Source organism: Eurytemora carolleeae, unplaced genomic scaffold (assembly GCF_000591075.1).
Source record: "Eurytemora carolleeae unplaced genomic scaffold, Eaff_2.0 scaffold1958, whole genome shotgun sequence".
Lineage (NCBI taxonomy): Eukaryota > Metazoa > Arthropoda > Copepoda > Calanoida > Temoridae > Eurytemora > Eurytemora carolleeae.
This window is the reverse complement of record NW_019397846.1, coordinates 4,465-23,946: the sequence shown is the minus strand read 5'-3', so window position 1 is coordinate 23,946 and position 19,482 is coordinate 4,465. Positions and strand designations below refer to the sequence as shown.

Here is a 19,482-nt window from a genome sequence, read left to right as displayed (position 1 = left end):
AACGGAATCCCAGTAGAGAAAATGTCAATCTCAATTTATTGTAAATTTAAATCCAATTTTAGATATTTTCAAGATTTAAAGGTATTAGCACAACAGTAAGCATTATAACATTTTTCTTGTAATATTTTAGATTTTACACCCCCCCCCCCCCCGGCACATAGATTCAGTCTGCTTATAAAAAAGTCTCATCAATTTTTAAGACAGGGTCGACTTTAAAGTGTCCCAACGCCTTGAACTTAGATTTTACCGCTCTAACTTACACTTATGCTTTTCTTTACATGTACATTTTAGAACTTTAAAGCAAATACTTATTGTCAGCTTTGGTTTTTAAGAAGTAATTGGCAAAATTATCATCGATTTTTGATTGCGAGCTTGAGACCTTGAAATCATCCTAATTTTTTTCAATGAAATTTAGTTAAAATCGTCAGCCTTGTACACTGTACAGTAAGGACCAGAAAACTCTAGAATAGAAAGACGACTTTAATACTTAACTTATGACTTTGAATAGTTCACTGAACATGAGACACAGCAATTGTGCGATGTTAACAGACAAATATCCTTTAATAAGTGATTTAAAAAGTTACTTGTACAATTATTTGCTTTGTAACAACATACAATACACCTTAGTTATTGATTTCATGTTGTCCTCCTATTCACAGTTCTCTGGTTTGTACTGTAGATAATTCTAGTACACTATACGTTATATATTTCAACAACTTATTTTCAAAATAAATGGCATTTAATGTACGCACTCTTATTGTTCATGGAACTCGAATATAGAAAGTAGAAATAGTTCCCCTGAGACATGAGGGGCGGGGTAATCCACCCCTGGGATCTCGGGGGGGGGGGGGGGCATACTTTGGATCTATAGAGGGAGGAAGGGGTGCACCCTTGTGATAAATGATATGAGGATAATAAAGGATTGATCTGTTGACAAAGGTTGACATTCTAAACCTTGTAAATCTCTAAATACACAAATTGTTGCTCCCGTCAAGAAACATATATTTAGGATCAAGGGAGTTTTAAAAAATTGGGGAATTTTTTTCTCATTTCTTAATGACCCGCAACATTGTTTTCCAAAAAAAAGCTATATTTACAAAAAAATCCCAGATTGTAAACATATGACATTGAGTGTTTATTGTGACTCCCTCCCTTCCAGTACTTTCCCAATATGTAATTCCAATTGAGTAATTCCCAATCGACTATTGCCAAAGTTGGGTTCCTTATTTAGAATCTTCAGCAATATTTCAAACCAAACATTTACACTTTTAAGAATAACAAAAAAGACTATTGGTTGATAAAAAATTGAACATGTTCCTAAAAAGCGAAAACTATAGTCACTATAGTTGAGCAATATTTTATCAGGTGTAACCCTTGTAAGGCTTGTCAAACATTTTGTGTTTTCAAATATATTTACCAATTCCTGTCCCCCCCCCTTTAAACCCCTGCAGCTCGTGTAGTGATGTGTATCTAATTGTGATCGATTTATAGAAGGATTTGAATACAGGAGGTCGGGATGCTATAATAACTGAACTAATGGGGAAACAAAGCTATATGAGAATTAACCTCAGAGAAACGGATAGAGAAACTTACTGTCATTTATATATACTTTGCTTGTCAGGGTGTCTGTTTGTCTGTTTGTATGTTCTTATCCAATAAACGTCAAAGCGGCTGAAACGATCAGGCCTAAAAATTGTGTGGGACCTCACTTAACCCTGCAGGAAAGGTTTATGGATGCTTAAAATTGCACACAACAAATTGTGTCCAAAAAAGTATTATTAAATCCGCGAACTGTATTCTGTTATTGTTTCATATCGTACAAAGAGAAGATGCTCACCGATAGAGCCACAATTAAAAGTTGAAATAGAAGATTAGCGAAAGCGCCCTAAAAGTCTAGTTTGTAATGTGAACTGACACCTTTTTCTAAAGAATAGAATTAAGAATTTACACCGATATCCTATAAACTTCATCTAACTAAAAATAGTTGTTTCTCTTCGAAAATGTACGTAACATGCTCAGATCGGAACTTGTCTTCAATCAAAGGCCTAAATTTTGTTCCTATAGAACAACCCTGCAAAGTATTCAATTTCAGATTTTAAAAAAGGGGAAAAATCGGAAAAATCGAAAAATGCAATAGGTTCGTTTCCCTTAGGTTGGATGGTAAGGGGCCAGTGGGCGTGGATTGAAGGGGGCGGGGGAATTATTGTGTTCGTGAAGGGGAATAAATTATGGGAGTAGAGGGGAGCATATTTACTATTTTGACGGTGTATGGTAAATTTATATCAATTAAATAGAATACAATTACCCAATACACAATACATAACTTTTGTTAGTGTATAACATTTGAGTATTACGGGACACAGACTTCTTTTTTTCAGGTAATAATTAAAGCTATTAAATGCTACTTCAACTATTTTATTAAAAAGATGAAAATGTAAGATTTCGCCAATTTTTCTGTTTTCATTTGATTGCTTTTGATTGGCCAGCCTTTCAATGCTGGCACTGTTCATGCCACCATTTTTCTTGGTTATTTAACAAAAAGATTAAATTCTTTCAATAATTTTAATTAATAATTCAAAATTTTTCAAATTATTTTGGGATTAAGTCTTAAATAATCTAAATTCGGTTTTGCATAAAATAGTCATAATTCAAATTTCCTTATGGTTTAACAGTATTTCCCCCCATGCAAAATTCATTTAAAGCATTATACAAAATCCCCCCCCCCCCCCCATCATCTGAGTCCCTTGGGTGCGCCAAATCTGTATTATGGAGAAGAGAATTTATTTTAATCATCATTTTTCTTAATCCTGAATGCTAATATATAAACATTAGTTACAGTGTTTACTCTTACCATAAACAAAGGAAAGATGCAGCGGGTTTCGGAATTCAGGTTTGGCTGGGTACACCCCGGACTACCATGGACTAACCTTCTTTAATTTGAATTCAATTGCGTTTAGATCTCCATATATAATTCAATATTCATTAAAAACTGTGTTATCCTCTTTCATTTAAAAAGTATAGAAAAAGAAAAGCGACCAATTTATTAATGTCCGAATTTAATGAATTTGAGCCGTGTCTTCAATCTACTAAAAACCGGTTTTAATTTAGAGCCGGCTTAAATCTTGAAACAGTGGATACAATCTTAATTGGAACCAACCATATTTGAGCCGCGTCTCAAATTTAAGCCGGTCAAATTGTAAACGAAATTCAGCGGATCTTACCGTAAAATCTGCTTGACTTTTAGACCGGTTTAAAACTTTCTTTTTTAAATTCGTTTTTATCTTATACCTAACCTAATAACTAATGATACAATTCTATCTTTGAAATGTTTTGGGGTTCAAATTCATTTTTGATCTTTAAGCTGGAAAGTGGAAAAGCAATTCAGAATACAAAGAATTGCAACTGTGGTTATTTTTTCATTTTGTTAGTTTTTAAAATTAGCTTTTTTGTACGTTCACCAAATGTTTATTAACGTTTTATTTCGTATTTTTAACAAAAACTTCTTTAAAAAACCCCAAAAATGGTTTATTAATATATATACGACCTTTTACATTTTGAATTTTCTTGTCGTGCTGAACAATATGTTAGAAATAGTTTCTTTATTGAAACTTGCCGGGACACTGGACAAATTTCCACAACGTTGATCACAACATTTGTGTCAAAACCTGACATTTAGGTTTTGAACATAACCATGGTTTGGATTTTTCGTTCACTGAAATTTATGGGAATTGAAAGACGACTTTTAGACCAAAAGTATTGCTTAGATTAAGAAAACTCTTTAGTTGCTAAACTGTATTTATACAATTCTGTGATTTTCATGCCACGTTTAGGTTCTGTAATTTGTTTTAACAATTTTTGATAGACAGAGAGGAAACTACAAGAACAAATTTTAGCGGTGGCTTAAATATGAGTCGCGGGTCAAATATGGTCGGTTCAACTTAGAATAGTGTATTCAATGTTCCGAGATTTCAGTCGGCGCTAAATTGAAACCCGCAGTATTTGGTGGATTTGAGACGCGGCTCAAATTCATTAAATTCGGACTCTGACTTCACATATATTCTTTCATCGTTGATAAAAAATATGAAAATAAAATCTGAAAATAAATTACTTGTATAGCCAAAGCCAATCATTCAAAAATTGTAATAAATCACAAATGTTGAACCAATTTATGTCCCAAGAGTTGATATATTTAAAACCAGGTTTATATTAGTTCCCTGTCAACAATTATGATATTTAATTGATAGTTTAGAGACGATAAAACCTGTCAATCAAATTAATAACCCTAATTATGACACCCCTACCTAGTTCAACCATCAAAGGTGTGATTAATGGCTGGGTAATTAGTGGTGATCGTCAAAACATCTTCTTTTTGCACTTAATAAAACATTTAAGTGTCGGGGAAGGCTATCATTTTTATTGTTAAAAGGTATAATTTTCAATAGCAAGCTTTCTTGCAGGTATTTTTAAAGATTTTATTATATTGTATACTGTATAGTCGTCTTAACAGCTACAGGTCTAAAAATCTGCAAAACTACGAAAGTATTTTTTTAAATGTAAAAGAGTATAATCAGTTTTAAAGGTTTTTAAAAAGATTTTTGAATGGAAATTATATCTACCTGCGCTGGTTTTCATGAAATTAAAAATGGCGGATTTCAGAGTGATACCTTCAGAATAACATATACGGTGATAATCATGGGTTAATTTATCAGATATTTAGGACACTCTTGAAATAAAAGGCCATTTGAAATGCATTTTGTAATGCAGAGGACCTTAGCTTACCAACAGATGACGACTAGATATGCACTAGTTAAATATAAGGTCTCTTAAGGCCGGTTTTTTTTAACTTGATCTAAAAAAATAAGTATATGCTCAAGATTACTTAGTGGATTTAGGCGAGATTTGAAAAACTTGATTTTCTTTTTATGCCCTACATTAAATATTTTAAACTCAACGTCAATCTGTTATTATACCATCATAAAACATCATCATATACTTTTTTTAGATCAAGTCTAAAAACTCAGAACACCCTATAATTTGATGTTAAATCTTTTCAGTTTCGCATCATTTCCATTAAAATCTGGAAAATGTTGAGCAAAAAAAGGGTGCGCGCTTGCGCAAAAAGTTTAAGCTTAACTTAGAGTGCGTCTGGTCTTTATAATAAGAATGAAAATCAGGAAGTTGAAACTGAGAGATGCGCACGGGGAACAACAATGTAAGAAATAAGACAGAATAAATGTCGATGAAGTTTCCTCCTTTGTGTGTACAGTAGCAGGGTAACCCTGTATTTAAAAAAAATATCTTCGTAAGTTTTTAGCCGGTGTTTTGTACCGTCCCGCTTTCTCAGTCGGTACCGTACGAAATAATTAGTTTTACCACCGAGGACGGTGGAGTGTGGGGGGGATGGTTGAGGTTTTACCCGGTGAAAGCAACAGTTAATGTTGTATTATCAGAAAGAAAGGTTATGACAAGAAATTATAATGATGTAAAAATTGACACTATCATATTAAGAAATTGAATCGTCAGAAAAGTAAAAGTGTGAAAAAATGAGGTTTTACAATGTGTTCTTTTTACTTACACATTTCATTTCTACGCAAGGTACAAAAATTAATTTTCTTAAAAGTTGTTATCAAGAGCAGGTTTATGTAATAATTTTTTGAGCTTCTTTCCTAAAATGTAATTCATTGATCTCACCCCCCCCCCCTCACTAATCCTTAAAAAATACATTTATTTATTGACTTTTTACCACAAACTCTGATTTTTTTAATCCCTATATCTGTGCAACACGATGTGAAAGGTTTACATCATCAGGTCAGGGAAAATTTAATTTTGTGGCATTATTTAGCTTTATGCGCAAACAGAAATATGTTCAAAAAGCACAATTCAGCTTCTCCCACGGTCAGCTTTAGGTGCATATCGACTTTTTAAAACGTTTGTAAATTATCTTTAAGGCCATGATAAACAAATTCACCATTTTAATCACTATTGATATCTTTATGTATTTTTGAATGAGAGCCAAAGATAAAAATTATTTTTCTTATTTTTAGCCATAATCTTAACAATTATGGGTCGATTTTTAGGAAAATAGTGAAAAACCAACAGGCATTTAATACACGAATTACCAAATCTGTTTATCATGATTGTAAGATAATTTATAGATGTTTTGAAAACTCTATCTCTAAATCAGACCATGGGAGAAACTTAAATGTGCTTTTTGCATATATTTCTTTATGGGCACAGAGCTAAACAACTTACAAACCAAGCCAATTTTTGCTCTTGCATTTATTTTTCTTGGATGTACACATTAGATTTAGTTCTCAATGTGAATTCACCAATATTTGGTCAAGGAAAAACATAAAATGATCAGATTTTTTGTACAATTTGATAAATCTAAAAGACCATTTATTTGAGTAGTGAATCTCAAGGGGGGGGGGGAGCTTTACTATTTTGTATTACCTGTATCACAGACATATTTTATTGACAGTGCCCTTTTTGTACACACAATCTGAGTCTAAAGGGGGGGGGGGGTCTGGTTGCAGAAGGAATTGCATTAATTTATTAAGATGTTACTTGCAATAATGAAGAGTAAAAATTACAGTCATGAACATTAATTTCTCAAAATTAGTTATTAATAAACACAAAAGGGGGATTCAGGAAATGGAAAATTTTAAATCTACGTACATCAAGCTTTGTGTGTGAAGTCATATTCCTTTTTTTTAAACTGTCAAAGTAAATCGCCAAACAAATTTTAAAAAACTCATGTGATTAAGGATACTTATGAATTCCTTTAATCTATTTTCTATTAAAATTCTAATTTTGAAAAATGTCCCAGGGTTTCCAAATACAGGCAGAGATACTCAAATTACATCAAGAGGAGAGGTAAAAATTTATCTTTTTTTTAATATGGGGGTTGGGGCGGTATGTGGGGGGGGGTGATATTTTTAACTACTTACAGCTGTCTTTGACATATCAGGAGTGGACAAAATACTTTTTTTTGGTTTAAAGGGTTATTAAAGTAAAAGTATTCATAGACGTGCATATATAGCTGCTAGAAACATCATTTCTAGAAATCCAATTCCTAGGAATCTTTTCTGTATGGTTGTTAAAAAAACGGTATATTCCACTTCTATTCATGTACCGGGCCGAATTTCAACTAGCCTGGGCAAGCAGTACAGTAAATTACAGACTACATGAGGCAAAACGGGGCTGTACGCCAAATGAATGATCCCCTTCTAATGAAATTTATGTGATATGGTCATACGATAAATAATAGCGTTGATTAGATGCTATTGTTGTATGTAAAGTACAATACAAATATATTTTTCTAGTAAAGTGTGTTCTAAATATCAGGTTCCGTCCTAGTATAAGATTTTTGGATCCACCACCCGGCACCCCCCTCCCCACCCCTCATACCAATTTAGGGTTAGGTTAGGTTAAGACAATTTCTGGGCCGAGCGCCGCGGCTAGTATAGGCTAGGGGGCCGAGCGCTGCGGCCACATGACCAATTGTATCCTTGTGTAACATATGAGATGCATTTACAAAATTGATAAGGAGGAGGGGAGGGGGGACTGTAAATGTAATTTCAATAAACCTTCCATGCAAAGATGGCCATCCCTGATTTACAACGGTATCCTTTAAACCTATATCTTATCATAATTAGTGTCGTTTTTCTAGTGAAACTTCTGATAATGTCTTAACTTTGTAGAGAAACCACAATTGAAAATAATTAGTTTTTAAAATTAAAACTTTGATGTATAATTCATACTTGATCAGACAAAGCTTCTAAAGGTACCTTTGTGAATCGGACATTGTAAACTTTGCATAAAGGGTCAACTGAAATTACCCTAGCAGTCCCTTAATTCAAACGCCCCGGATAAACTAAATTTTTTTCAATTGAAGTTTAAATTTTAAAACTCTTCTTCTTTAGTTAACACAAATATGAATTTAAAATATTTAACATTTTTTTCTACAAGCAAAAATATTAAGATAATTCGTTAGAAAAGAAGAAAGATATAATAGGAAGCATATTTTTACGTTTTATTACTTTATTTTCTGGCATAACAGAGTTAACGTTGTATTTTCAGGTTTACAGGGCTAAGTTAGGAGAAAATTTACGATTAGGAAAATCTCAAAACATATTCTCCACAGAGGAGTCATAAAATATGCCCTAGCACAGATCTAAACATATTCTCCACAGAGGAGTCATAAAATATTCCCTAGCACAAATCTAAACAACTATATTTGGGTCATTAAAATAGTTTACTTGATATCTTCCAATGTTTTTTAACAGCTTTTTTAAGTTCTTTGAAAGAATTTTAAAACTTTTAAAAATATTATTGTTTTATTTGGAATAATGTTTTTTTTTATTATATTACTATCTGTGTCTTCAAACAAACATTTTTCGTTAAAAAATTAGTTTTTTTAAGATATTTGTTCAAACATTTTCAACTGTAGAATCCAGATTAAAAAATTAATTAAAATCGTTTTAGCTTAAAGAATTAGAATTTGATATTTTTGTTAGAGTGCACCGTTGTTGATCTAGGAGATAATATACTTCTTTGGAAGCAGGGGGCAAGGTAAAAACAAAGAGACGACATTTTAGTTGTATGAAGGTGTTTTAATACTTTTACCAACACCGTTGTTCAGTGCACAGTGCACACTGCACAAATTCTGTATTTCATGTTTATCGGAATATATATAATCAAAACTTTATCTTAATAAATTGTGTTCCTCTTCCACAGTCTTAGAGTTTATACTGCATATTAAAAAGCCCTACCTTTTTTATCGCATCTTTATACTTGGGGATAACAAGTCCTTTCTTGATGGCTTTGATTCTGTAATTAAAAAGTATTAAATATCAGCACCTTCAATACTCAACAGAAATATGTAATCAAAATTTTTAAAAATCACCGTTGAATATTCAAGGGACTGCAGTTCCATGCACCCTACAGTTGAATATACAAGGGACTGTAGTTCCTTGCACCCTACAGTGGAATATTCAAGGGACTGTAGTTCCTTGCACCCTACAGTTGAATATTCAAGGGACTGTAGTTCCTTGCACCGTACAGTGGAATATACAAGGGACTGTAGTTCCATGCACCCTACAGTGGAATATTCATGGTACAGTAGTTCCTTGCACCCTACAGTTGAATATTCAAGGGACTGTAGTTCCTTGCACCGTACAGTGGAATATACAAGGGACTGTAGTTCCTTGCACCCTACAGTGGAATATTCAAGGGATTGTAGTTCCTCGCACCCTACAGTGGAATATACACGGGACTGTAGTTTCTTGCACCCTACAGTGGAATATTCAAGGGACTGTAGTTCCTTGCTCCCTACAGTGGAATATTCAAGGGACTGTAGTTCTTTGCACCCTACAGTTGAATATTGAAGGGACTGTAGTTCCTTGCTCCCTACAGTGGAATATTCAAGGGACTGCAGTTCCTTGCACCCTACAGTTGAATATTCAAGGAACTGTAGTTCCTTGCTCCCTACAGTGGAATATTCAAGGGACTGTAGTTCCTTGCACCCTACAGTTTAATATTCAAGGAACCGTAGTTCCTTGAACCCTACAGTGGAATATTCAAGGAACTGTAGTTCCTTGCACCCTACAGTGGAATGTTCAAGGGACTGTAGTTCCATGCACCCTACAGTGGAATATTCAAGGGACTGTAGTTCCTTGAACCCTACAGTGGAATATTCAAGGGACTGTAGTTCCATGCACTCTACAGTGGAATATTCAAGGGACTGCAGTTCCTTGCACCCTACAGTTGGAATATTCAAATTTGTTTAGCCTATGACACGGCATCCCCCGGCCACCCCTGAATGTCCACAAAAAAATTCAGTCCATTCGGTCAATGAGTACAAATTCTGCATATTCAGGTTGACTGAAAATACTTCATTTTTTCCTCATGCAAGTTTTTGTTAATTCAAACTGATTAGCATCAGTCTTTATTAATATTCTCTCCTCTCGTTATGTATGAGTTGGTAGTCTTATATTAAAAAAAAATTATTTTAAGGTCGTTATCTGTGAGCTTCAAATTGTTATCAATAATTATATATAAAGAGTTGAGTCATTGTCACAAAATCTGATTTATAATTCCTACAACTTTGCAACCTTTTACATCTCAAACTTAGATTACTTGATCTAACCAAAGATAAAGGGATTAGAAAATCAGAGCTTTTAGCAAAGCCTCAATTTCTTTGTCTAAGGTTATTAGTGGTATGCACAGTTACTCAAGAACTAACGTAATTCTTACTGAGCGCAATGTAGTCAAACAGTTTTCCAGATCAATTCCAGCTTGACCCATACTGTGCATAGTGGGTACTGTTCTTTGTATTTTGGATAATACAGGATATCCCAAAAATTTCCAAAAGGTTTTATTGATTTTAACAGCTTCAAGAAAGGTTTAGTAAGACAATTTACAAAGCGAATTAATACGAAAAAAAATGTAGTTGTAATTTGCAAGATTATATCCCAGAAACATGAAATAATTTTGCAAATCAGCATGAATTTGATAATGGTTAAAACCATTGAGGAAATAAGCACACTAATTGTTACAAATTACTACAGTTTACAGTTTATACAGCCTTAATTACTTATACTGAAAAGAAGCTAAAATACAGAAATGATTAATTAAGGTTTGCCTGTCTAAAATAAGGTTTTGTAAAAGGGGATTATGAAAATATCATGGATAAACTTTAGGATATACTTAAGAGTAAACCAACTGAATCTACTCCCCAGTGGAAATTTACTAATTTTAATGATTTCACAATTTTTAAAAAAATTATGCATTATTATACTACTTTATTTCCACTATGCAAAATTCGAAATTTCTTTCAAACAAGTGGTTTCACAATTAAATCTCCAAAATTATGGAGTTGAATCATACCCCTACAAACGTTGCTTTTTAAGGTTTAAGCTCTATCAAAATGTACGTACCCCTCACATTTTAAAAACTCATAAAAAAAATTAATTAGTTTCTATGAAATTAGAGTGAGCGAAGACAGTATTGCATGTTTAACTAGTACTTGAATAAAACTAATTTCAATGCTTAGCAATTTATATCAAACTGAGAAAGGTGACAACCCAGAATTATAACAATAAAGCTTGCATAATGCACATTGCACAATGCACATATATTTATATATAAGAATAAAAATATTAATAGCCAGTCAACCATCATTTCGTGCAATCAAAGCCGAGTTCCTGTCAAAAATAAATAATGCAAATTAAAGTACCAGTTGATGGTAAATAACTTATTTGTCTAGTGTTAGCCAACATATAGGGAGAATCATCAACAGCAGAAAACTTTCAACCCAACTCAATGCATATGCACAAATATATAAGTAAACCAAGCTTCAAAATATCATAAAAAGACATGTTTTCAGTTCTCCCTTAATATTCAGACATTAAAAAGAAATAATTAATTTGCAAGAAATTGAGTACAGAGCTGCAGGGTTAACCTCAAAGGATAAGACTAAGCAGAACTAATTCAATCTTCTTATTTAAATTGATGTCCTGTTTTGTTTCTTAAGCAATTCATCTAGTACAATTCTCGAAGACTAAATACAAAACATTTAAATCTCCAGAATAAAAGAATTGGTTAGGTAAACTCTGAAGCGGCCCAAAAAGTTTATCACAGACAGTTAGCACATATTAATATCTATCAACTGATAAAAGTCATTTCAAATTATCCTTTTCAACCTTTTTAAATGCTGTCCAGACTTTGTCTCCAGCCTTTTTTATGAGTATACCAAAAACAGACAAATTGCAATTGACCTTTTCTTTAGGGTGTTAACAGCTGGAGGAATGAAGGTCAGAAGGGACCCTAGACTTGAGCTGAAAGGAACTGATCTTGTAATAAAGAATCTTGAGCTTGAGGATAGAGGAGAGTATGATTGCGAGGTTGAAAGTGATAGAGAGGTTCCAGTCTCTATCCGTCACAGCCTTGATATACTTCATCCTCCATCAACATTTCCCGAACCTAGTTCAGGAGGTAGGAATGGAGTGGCGGAAGTATGACAGGATAAAAGCTAGTCAATTTTTACCCGTAATGATCATAACATCTTTTCCAATCAAGCGACAAATTTTTTCTAACACTGTAAGGAATGTGTATTCAGAAATATCAACATTTTTGGAGGAGAATTGTTTCTGTTAGATAAAAGTGTATTAAATGGAGAGACCGGCTAGGTAACATATTTGAACCAAGAGTTCAGTATTATAAAAATGAGACGTTTGTTGTTGTTTCAATAAAAATTCAATGAATTCTACTGCAAAAATTGTGATCAATGAATTAATACAGAAACCGACAACTGAATTAAATTACTTATTTTAAATGATAAGAGTTAATTTTATTTCTCAACCTGTTCCTAAACAATACATTAGTTAACCATCAAATTTTTTACATTTTTATTATACACCGTAATCTTTTGCATTGTTATTAAGATCTTTCTCTATAATACTGCACCCTCTGTTGAAAAATGTTACCTGGTCATACACTCCCTTAGAGGATTCATAATTGAAAAAAGCATGTACATCGCACAATGTTTCCTGCATTCCCTATACCTCTGACAAATTATAACTTTGACGTTTGATTATATTTATAAGTTTGATGATTTTTCTTTTTGAGAAGGAAAATTTGTACATTAACTTATTGAAAACTGTATATTCTATACTTAAGGTGTGATGGTAAAAGAAGATACCTCTGTGACCCTAAAGTGTGGAGTAACTGGTAACCCTGTGCCAACTGTAACCTGGACAAAGGACGGGGAGCTACTGCAGGAGGGACAAAGTATCACTGTGTACAATATAAACCGGTTCCATGCTGGAGAGTACAAGTGTACAGCTGATAATGGTATAGGAGAACCAGACAGTGCAATAATAAATATGGATGTACTCTATCCACCTGTAGTAGAATCAGAATATCCCAGGGTACTTGGAGGAGTTGGCAGAAAGGTTGAGCTCTCATGTAAAGTTCTTGCTCAACCAGAACCAGAGATCAAATGGTTTAAGAACACAAACCAGGAGATTAAACCTGAACCAGGGGTCAGGAGTTTCAGGAGTAATCAGACCCATCACAGTCTAACCTTTCATCATATGAATGAAATAGACTTTGGAGAGTACTTTTGTGAAGGACTTAACAGTTTGGGCTCTGGCAAAAGTCGTATCCTTGTTTCTGGTAATTCCTTTATAATTTTTTATTATCTTTGTATTTTAATTTACCAAAGATATTGGAATTCAGTGGATTCCTGGATGTGACAGCAGTTCACTGCGATTCACTTAGATTCATATTTACATTAAAACAACACATCAAGAAAATGTCCTTTATCTCTCAATTAAGCCTTTTTGGCAGTAACATACACATGTCATTACAATACACATAGTTATGCCGTTTTGCATATAGAGTATTCTAGTACATTTTTGAGATATTAACAATTACTAAATATAGTAAATAAAAAAAAATTTTAACATTTTTTTTAACAAAAAAATGATCAGGTAAACCTGAGGAGCCTATTGTTGAGGATGAAGTTAGAAAAGAAGGTGAAGGTGCTTATACAGTGAGCTGGTCAGTTAGGTCCTACAGACCTATTCTCGAGCATATCCTGTACTACAGGAAAACACAGGTATAATACAACAGTCCAAAGGAGATTACTAGCAGAATGGAAAAATTGTTTCAAACTTTGTACGTAAAATTTTTAATTTTCCATGCAAAATGAGTTATTGCTGCTCTTTCTTCTCCACACCATTTTTTCTGTGGAATTGTACATTATTTGCATTTAATTTTGCAACAAAAATCTGCTCAAAAAAATGCAGAATTGAGCTTAAATATTTTTTTAAATCAGAATTTGTGAGAAGCATCCTTAAAAACAAAAGATATACAATAACTAAATAGACAAAGAAATTTATATGTATATATTCATCATCAATGCTTTACTTCAAGGTTAATCTAAAATTAGACTTCATAGATGACTATTTGAAATGATCTGTTACTTAAATGTCTAGTTCCTTGCAGCTTTAAGATTTTTTTTTCTTTGCATTGAGTATATCAGTATCCCTGTTCTGAAGGCAAGATATCTAATTTTAAACTTTTGATTGTTATTTTCAAAAATCATTAGGCCATTACAGGTAAAGTAGTTTGCGATCGTAACCCTATAGAGAAAGTTATACTTTTATTATTTTGCATAATAAGGGTTGCTAACTTGCTGTTGCAAATTGTCAAATGAAATTAGATTCTATATCATCTGTTCCAGAGCTTAACTGAGAATGGTTGGACCAGGCTGGTGATTCATAAATCTTCAGATAATCTTGACGTAGAGAAGACGACATTTACACTTCAGAGTCTGGAAGAAGATCAAGAATACCAGGTATACTAAAACAGTAGTTTTTCTTGGAAATTTAAGAGCACATATGACTAGCTTCCTCAATATCCTCCGCCTTCTAAATTACATAACGATCTGCATGTTAAGTGTGCACAATGCATATGATAACAATGCTTTATGGTGTTTACATGATACATCGCAAACTTATGAAACATATATGTATTTGTATGGTGTATACAATACATATGATACATCGAAAACTAAAGTTTGGGACTTAACTCTATGTGTCAGTGACTCAGAGGTTTAGATAGGATATTAAAAAAATATTGAAGAATTTTGCTCATGAGAAGGCACTATTGAAAACACTTAAACTTAAACTTTTTTAAAAATCTGACATACATTTTACATAATATATATTTCCTACTTACATGTAGCTGTTTACAAGTACATTCTAGGTATAAAAACTGCTTTTAATGTTTATTAAAGATATTTTCAACACATAATATTAAAACTTGTTATCTCTGTACATTATGCTAAATAAATTGGCATGAGGAGTATAGGAATCCCTTTACAGGAGCTGTGCACTTAAAGGGATTACGCACGTACTTTAAACTGAGCCTCCTGCATTTAAAAAGGTTATGCCCACGATTCACAATGGTACCCTTAAAACATCTGTCTCGGGTCTGAGTAACAATAAGTAAGAGATTGTCATTTTGAAAAGATATTTTTAAATGTTGCAAGTTCCCCATTGTCTATTCAGCATTAGTTTACTTTTACAGAGAAACCACGATTGAAAATTACAAATGTTTATCAAGAAAAATAAGGATGTTTCATTTATCTTAATGGGACTGTAAAGGAAAAATGAAAGGGTTTATTGGCGGAAACCTGAGAATCTCAGGAGTTGACTGAGACACATAAGAGTTCTATCTGATATTCCTGTCTCGAGAAATTGATATAAAACTGTGTCAAAATTATACCAAAACGTATATATGTAAGATTTTGTATGAGATTAGTAATATTGAGCAGATCATATTTAACAAATACGCAACCAATCTGAAAACAAGGATATCCCAGAGGAGCCTGAAAAACTCAAAAACTGAAAATCCTATTATTATTTGAATTCAATAATTTTTCATTTTTAATAGATATAATTGTTAATATTATTTATGCGTCCGGAACATGTCACCAGAACCCCAACCAATGGCAGGCAGTATTATTATCACGTGTCTCCGTCTGTATCACGTGACCAGTATACTGCACTCTCATTGGAGGGAGTTCTGGTTACATGATACGGACGTATATCTAACATATATATACGTTTTGTATAATTTTGACACAGTTTTATGTCAATATCTCGAGACAGGAACATCAGATAGCTGTCTTATGGGTATAGTTCAACTCCTGAGATTCTCAGGTTTCAGCCTATACCCCCTTTCATTTTTTCTATACAGTCCCTTTAATCAGACTAAGGTATAAATGTTAATGAAGGGGTTTGAAATATCGTCTGCAGTCCCTTTAAACACCATTCTTTTTCTACTACAATAGTTCCAAGTTTTTTATTATTGTCTGCGTTTCTTAAAATGTCAAATTCTCTTAATTTGAAACTAAATTCCCAAAATCTATATTTGTCAATGCGAGACCAATTTACTAAACAGCTAAATATTAGATGCTCCTAAAAACTGGAACAAAATATTTTTATCAAATGGATTTGCAATATTTAATATTTAGATTAAAATTTCAGAAAATTTTACTAATCTTGCAGCTAGGCGTTTATAAATATTGTGTTTAAAATCTTATTGTTAATCAAATACCTAAAATATAATTAAAGCGCAGGAAACTCTTATCTTTTAAATTCAATTTTCAAAATTAAGAGAAATTGTGGAAAATATTGTTAACTTAAACTTAGCAAAACAAAGATCTTTCGGAATTAGTTCTCATTAAAATTGTTAGGAGATAGCTTTATATTTAGTCAGAATTTCAAACAGAGTATTTATCTAAAATCCCCATTTGTTTCGTTAAAGGAAATGAATACACTTGTCTCAAACTCCAATTTTCTGGTCCTTATATTTGCTACTTAATGTCGTAGGACTTTGATATTATAAACCTAGTTCATCATGTTGCAAAGAAACTAGAAAACTAGAGTTGAATTACGATTCAAATCCTTTAAATGGAAAAAAACCTTTCTCATTCCAACAAGGTTCGACCCTTATTATTTAAGCTTAAGTGATGGAAATGCCCGATTCTCAAAGGTACCCTTGAAAGCGTATGACTTAGATATCAATGTTTATAATTTTAAAAACTAATTTATTTTCAACTGTGGTTTTTCTTTTTCCTGCAGGAAAACATATAGAATTTTACAAAATAAAGCATCAGGTAAAGGTTTTAAGTGCAGTACCTGTTGAAAATTGGCACTGTGAGTGTCACTTTAAATTTCGCTAACATTCCCTTTAATTTTCAGGTTCAAGTTGAATCCAAGAACTTCTTCGGTGTGAGTAGACTCAGTAAACCTGTACTTTTCAAAACATACAAATCAGGTAAAAAAAAGCAAAACAATTCATGCGTTATGTAAATGTAATACATTTCTCAAACCATGATAATGATTCAAATAGCTACACTGAACTGAAAACTTTTAGGCATGTAGTATCGTTAATCTTTAATGCTTGATCCCGATATCCAATATGGGCACTGACAATTTGAGGACAAGTGCTTGTTCTTTTAATTAAATTCATCCATGGTTGGGATGACAATCAGGGGGGATATCCAATAGGAATTACATGAATCCGTCTAATGGTTGATACCAAGATAATCATTTTTAAATATTTTATTTTATTTAGAAACTGATACAATTGTGGACACAAATGAGGGACACTTTAAAAATCTTCTTTTCTTTAGGCAGAACTCACAGTAAATCTAGAATCTATAATATCATATCTTTAATAAATAAAAAATCCCGAGATGGAATTTAAAGAATTTTAGCCGCGGTATAAATCCGCCAAAACCCGGTTTAACTTAAGCGCCGGCTTAAATCTTGCAACATTTGATACAATTTTAAGTGGAACTAACCATATTTAAACCGCGGCTTAAATCTAAACCGCCGCTCAAATTCTTTAAATTCGGCCACAGAAGTATTGATAATTCTTTTGTGTTGGTAATTCTTTCAGAAATTCATATCTTTTGATTCTTTTCGGATTATTTTTTTGTTGGTTTAGCACTTAATCGTTTCATATTTGCTTAGGCTGTTGACTTGGTATATTAGGAATTTCTCATCTTATTCAAAAGTTTCGACTTAGATTTCCATAGATTAACTGTGTACTGTTTAGAAGTGGTTCAAATAGTCAGTACATTCATTTCTCCAGGATAACTTTAACCATCAGCACCATAGCTCCCTACCTTCTAGTCTACATTTATCTACATGTTAATATCTACCTTTAAACAGTAGATGTGTAGATACAATATCAACCATTAGCGTAGCTTCATACCTTCTAGTCTACATTTATCTAACTGTTGATATCAACAGTTGAAACAAAGTAGCTATACAATATCAACCATCAGCTAGTCTACCTTCATCAGTATGTTGATATCAACCAAAAACAGAAAACATTCTAATCAATTTATAAGATTTAAAAAGAATTTACTTGCTAATAATCTTATGAATATGATAAGATAACGGCTTCTTTAGACCATATCATTGGTCGCCACGATTCTAAACTGTTCATCTAATCAGTTAATAAATTTTTCAGTGTCAGCTTCAGCTTCAGGGACCAAGTTTAATGAATGTGAGCTGCATCGCAGAACTATTTACTGCTGGCTTAATTCTGAACCACCGATTAAAATTAAAGATTCAGGATGAATTTAAATCGGTAATTCAATTTGAACTGGCGGTAGCAGGTCAAGTTGATTAAATTCGGTCCCAGGAAAAAATACACGAAAATTTTTAACATGTTTTTGACACACAATGGATATCAAGTATAATTTTTATAACTTGTTTTACCACTTTTAATGAAAATATTGCTTACATTTCTAATATCCCTGCCCGGCGTGCGCGTGTTAGTAATGGATCTACATTCTACACACTACACAGTAGGGCCATAGAACTGTGGATTAGGAAGATGACTGTTCGACTTAAAATAGTCCAAATCAAATCAGGAGTTTTAGAGAAAACTTTAGGCTCCTTTCATCAGCCTGGAGTTTCAAGTCCTCTGATTGTAAAATGGGGTTTCAGCCCGGATCTGAATTTATTTTGACATTTGCTATAATTCATTTTAATGATTAATTTTTAACATTAAGCGTTATTCCAGAGTTGTAATGGTCTTACTGTATATTTTTCATTTCTTAGTACAAACCGAACATTTCAGAGATAGAAGGGTTTTTGCTTAAATTTTCGCTGACAATCTGAAACAGCAGCAATGGACCAATATTAATAATTAATTGACTTTTTTAATTGATTGTCTAATTTTGAAATGAAAGAATGTAGTTTATGGGATTTTAGATTGAGTTTATGTTTTTGAACGATTGGTGACATATAAATAATTTAGTTTTGCTCAAAAGTACATTCAGTTGTCTTTAAAAGTAGACTGATTTTAAATTGGCACCTTTGACAAAAACAAATTAATTATCACACAATTTTTAATCATTTTAAAAAAATTCTTTAGATATTGCATTTTGTAGTTCCACTTTTTCAAAGACAAAGTGTCCTTACCAATATATGTTTAGCATCGATATTAATGCTATGAACTTTTTGATTCTAAATGCATTCAAAACTTTAAACTGTTCAGTTTGTGTACCGTTAAAATTATAAAAAATTCTTTTGTTTTATATATCCAATTATACATCTTTTGTTGGGTTTTCAACAACAAAAAAATTAAAGCCTTTAGTCAATAAGTAAAAACATAAAATGTAATGGACTTCATGTTTTGAAAAGTTGTTGATAATCTCATGAGAATAGTTTTCAGCATTTTGTTTCAGTGGAAAACAGTTTTGATTTTTAAAAGAAAAATATTTATTTATTTATTTTAAGACAACAATCTTATTTTTAGAAATTAAAACCTAAGAAGAATTGAAAGTTCAAAAATTGTGTTTTTTTTTACCAAGTATTCCGGCAAAAATTATTAGCCTAACCCAATTTTTAAATTACTCCTGAACATTATATTTTTCCAGGTTTG

The 19,482-nt window shown here is 32.5% G+C and overlaps 1 protein-coding gene across 2 annotated transcripts; it reads left to right on the top strand.

Annotated features, from left to right (window-relative positions):
- Positions 1-5,442: 5,442 nt before the first annotated feature.
- LOC111716093 (opioid-binding protein/cell adhesion molecule) lies at positions 5,443-19,173 on the top strand. 2 transcript variants are annotated; one of them, XM_023491508.1, is made up of 11 exons: positions 5,443-5,595; positions 6,830-6,876; positions 8,083-8,119; positions 8,520-8,574; positions 11,792-11,997; positions 12,682-13,179; positions 13,497-13,624; positions 14,252-14,365; positions 16,779-16,854; positions 17,155-17,212; positions 17,641-19,173. In XM_023491508.1, the coding sequence occupies exons 1-11, from the start codon at positions 5,544-5,546 to the stop codon at positions 17,750-17,752; spliced, it is 1,383 nt and encodes a 460-aa protein (XP_023347276.1). In that variant the 5' UTR covers positions 5,443-5,543; the 3' UTR covers positions 17,753-19,173. The 2 variants fall into 2 exon arrangements, with proteins under 2 accessions (XP_023347276.1, XP_023347275.1); XM_023491507.1 differs by having other exon boundaries at positions 17,155-17,224.
- Positions 19,174-19,482: the final 309 nt, after the last annotated feature.

Coding starts and splice junctions, on each gene's coding strand:
- LOC111716093 (XM_023491507.1), top strand. CDS start 5,544: ATGAGGTTTTACAATGTGTTCTTTTTACTTACACATTTCATTTCTACG. Junction 11,998..12,681: donor TCCCGAACCTAGTTCAGGAG/GTAGGAATGGAG, acceptor TCTATACTTAAG/GTGTGATGGTAAAAGAAGAT. Junction 13,625..14,251: donor TGTACTACAGGAAAACACAG/GTATAATACAAC, acceptor CATCTGTTCCAG/AGCTTAACTGAGAATGGTTG.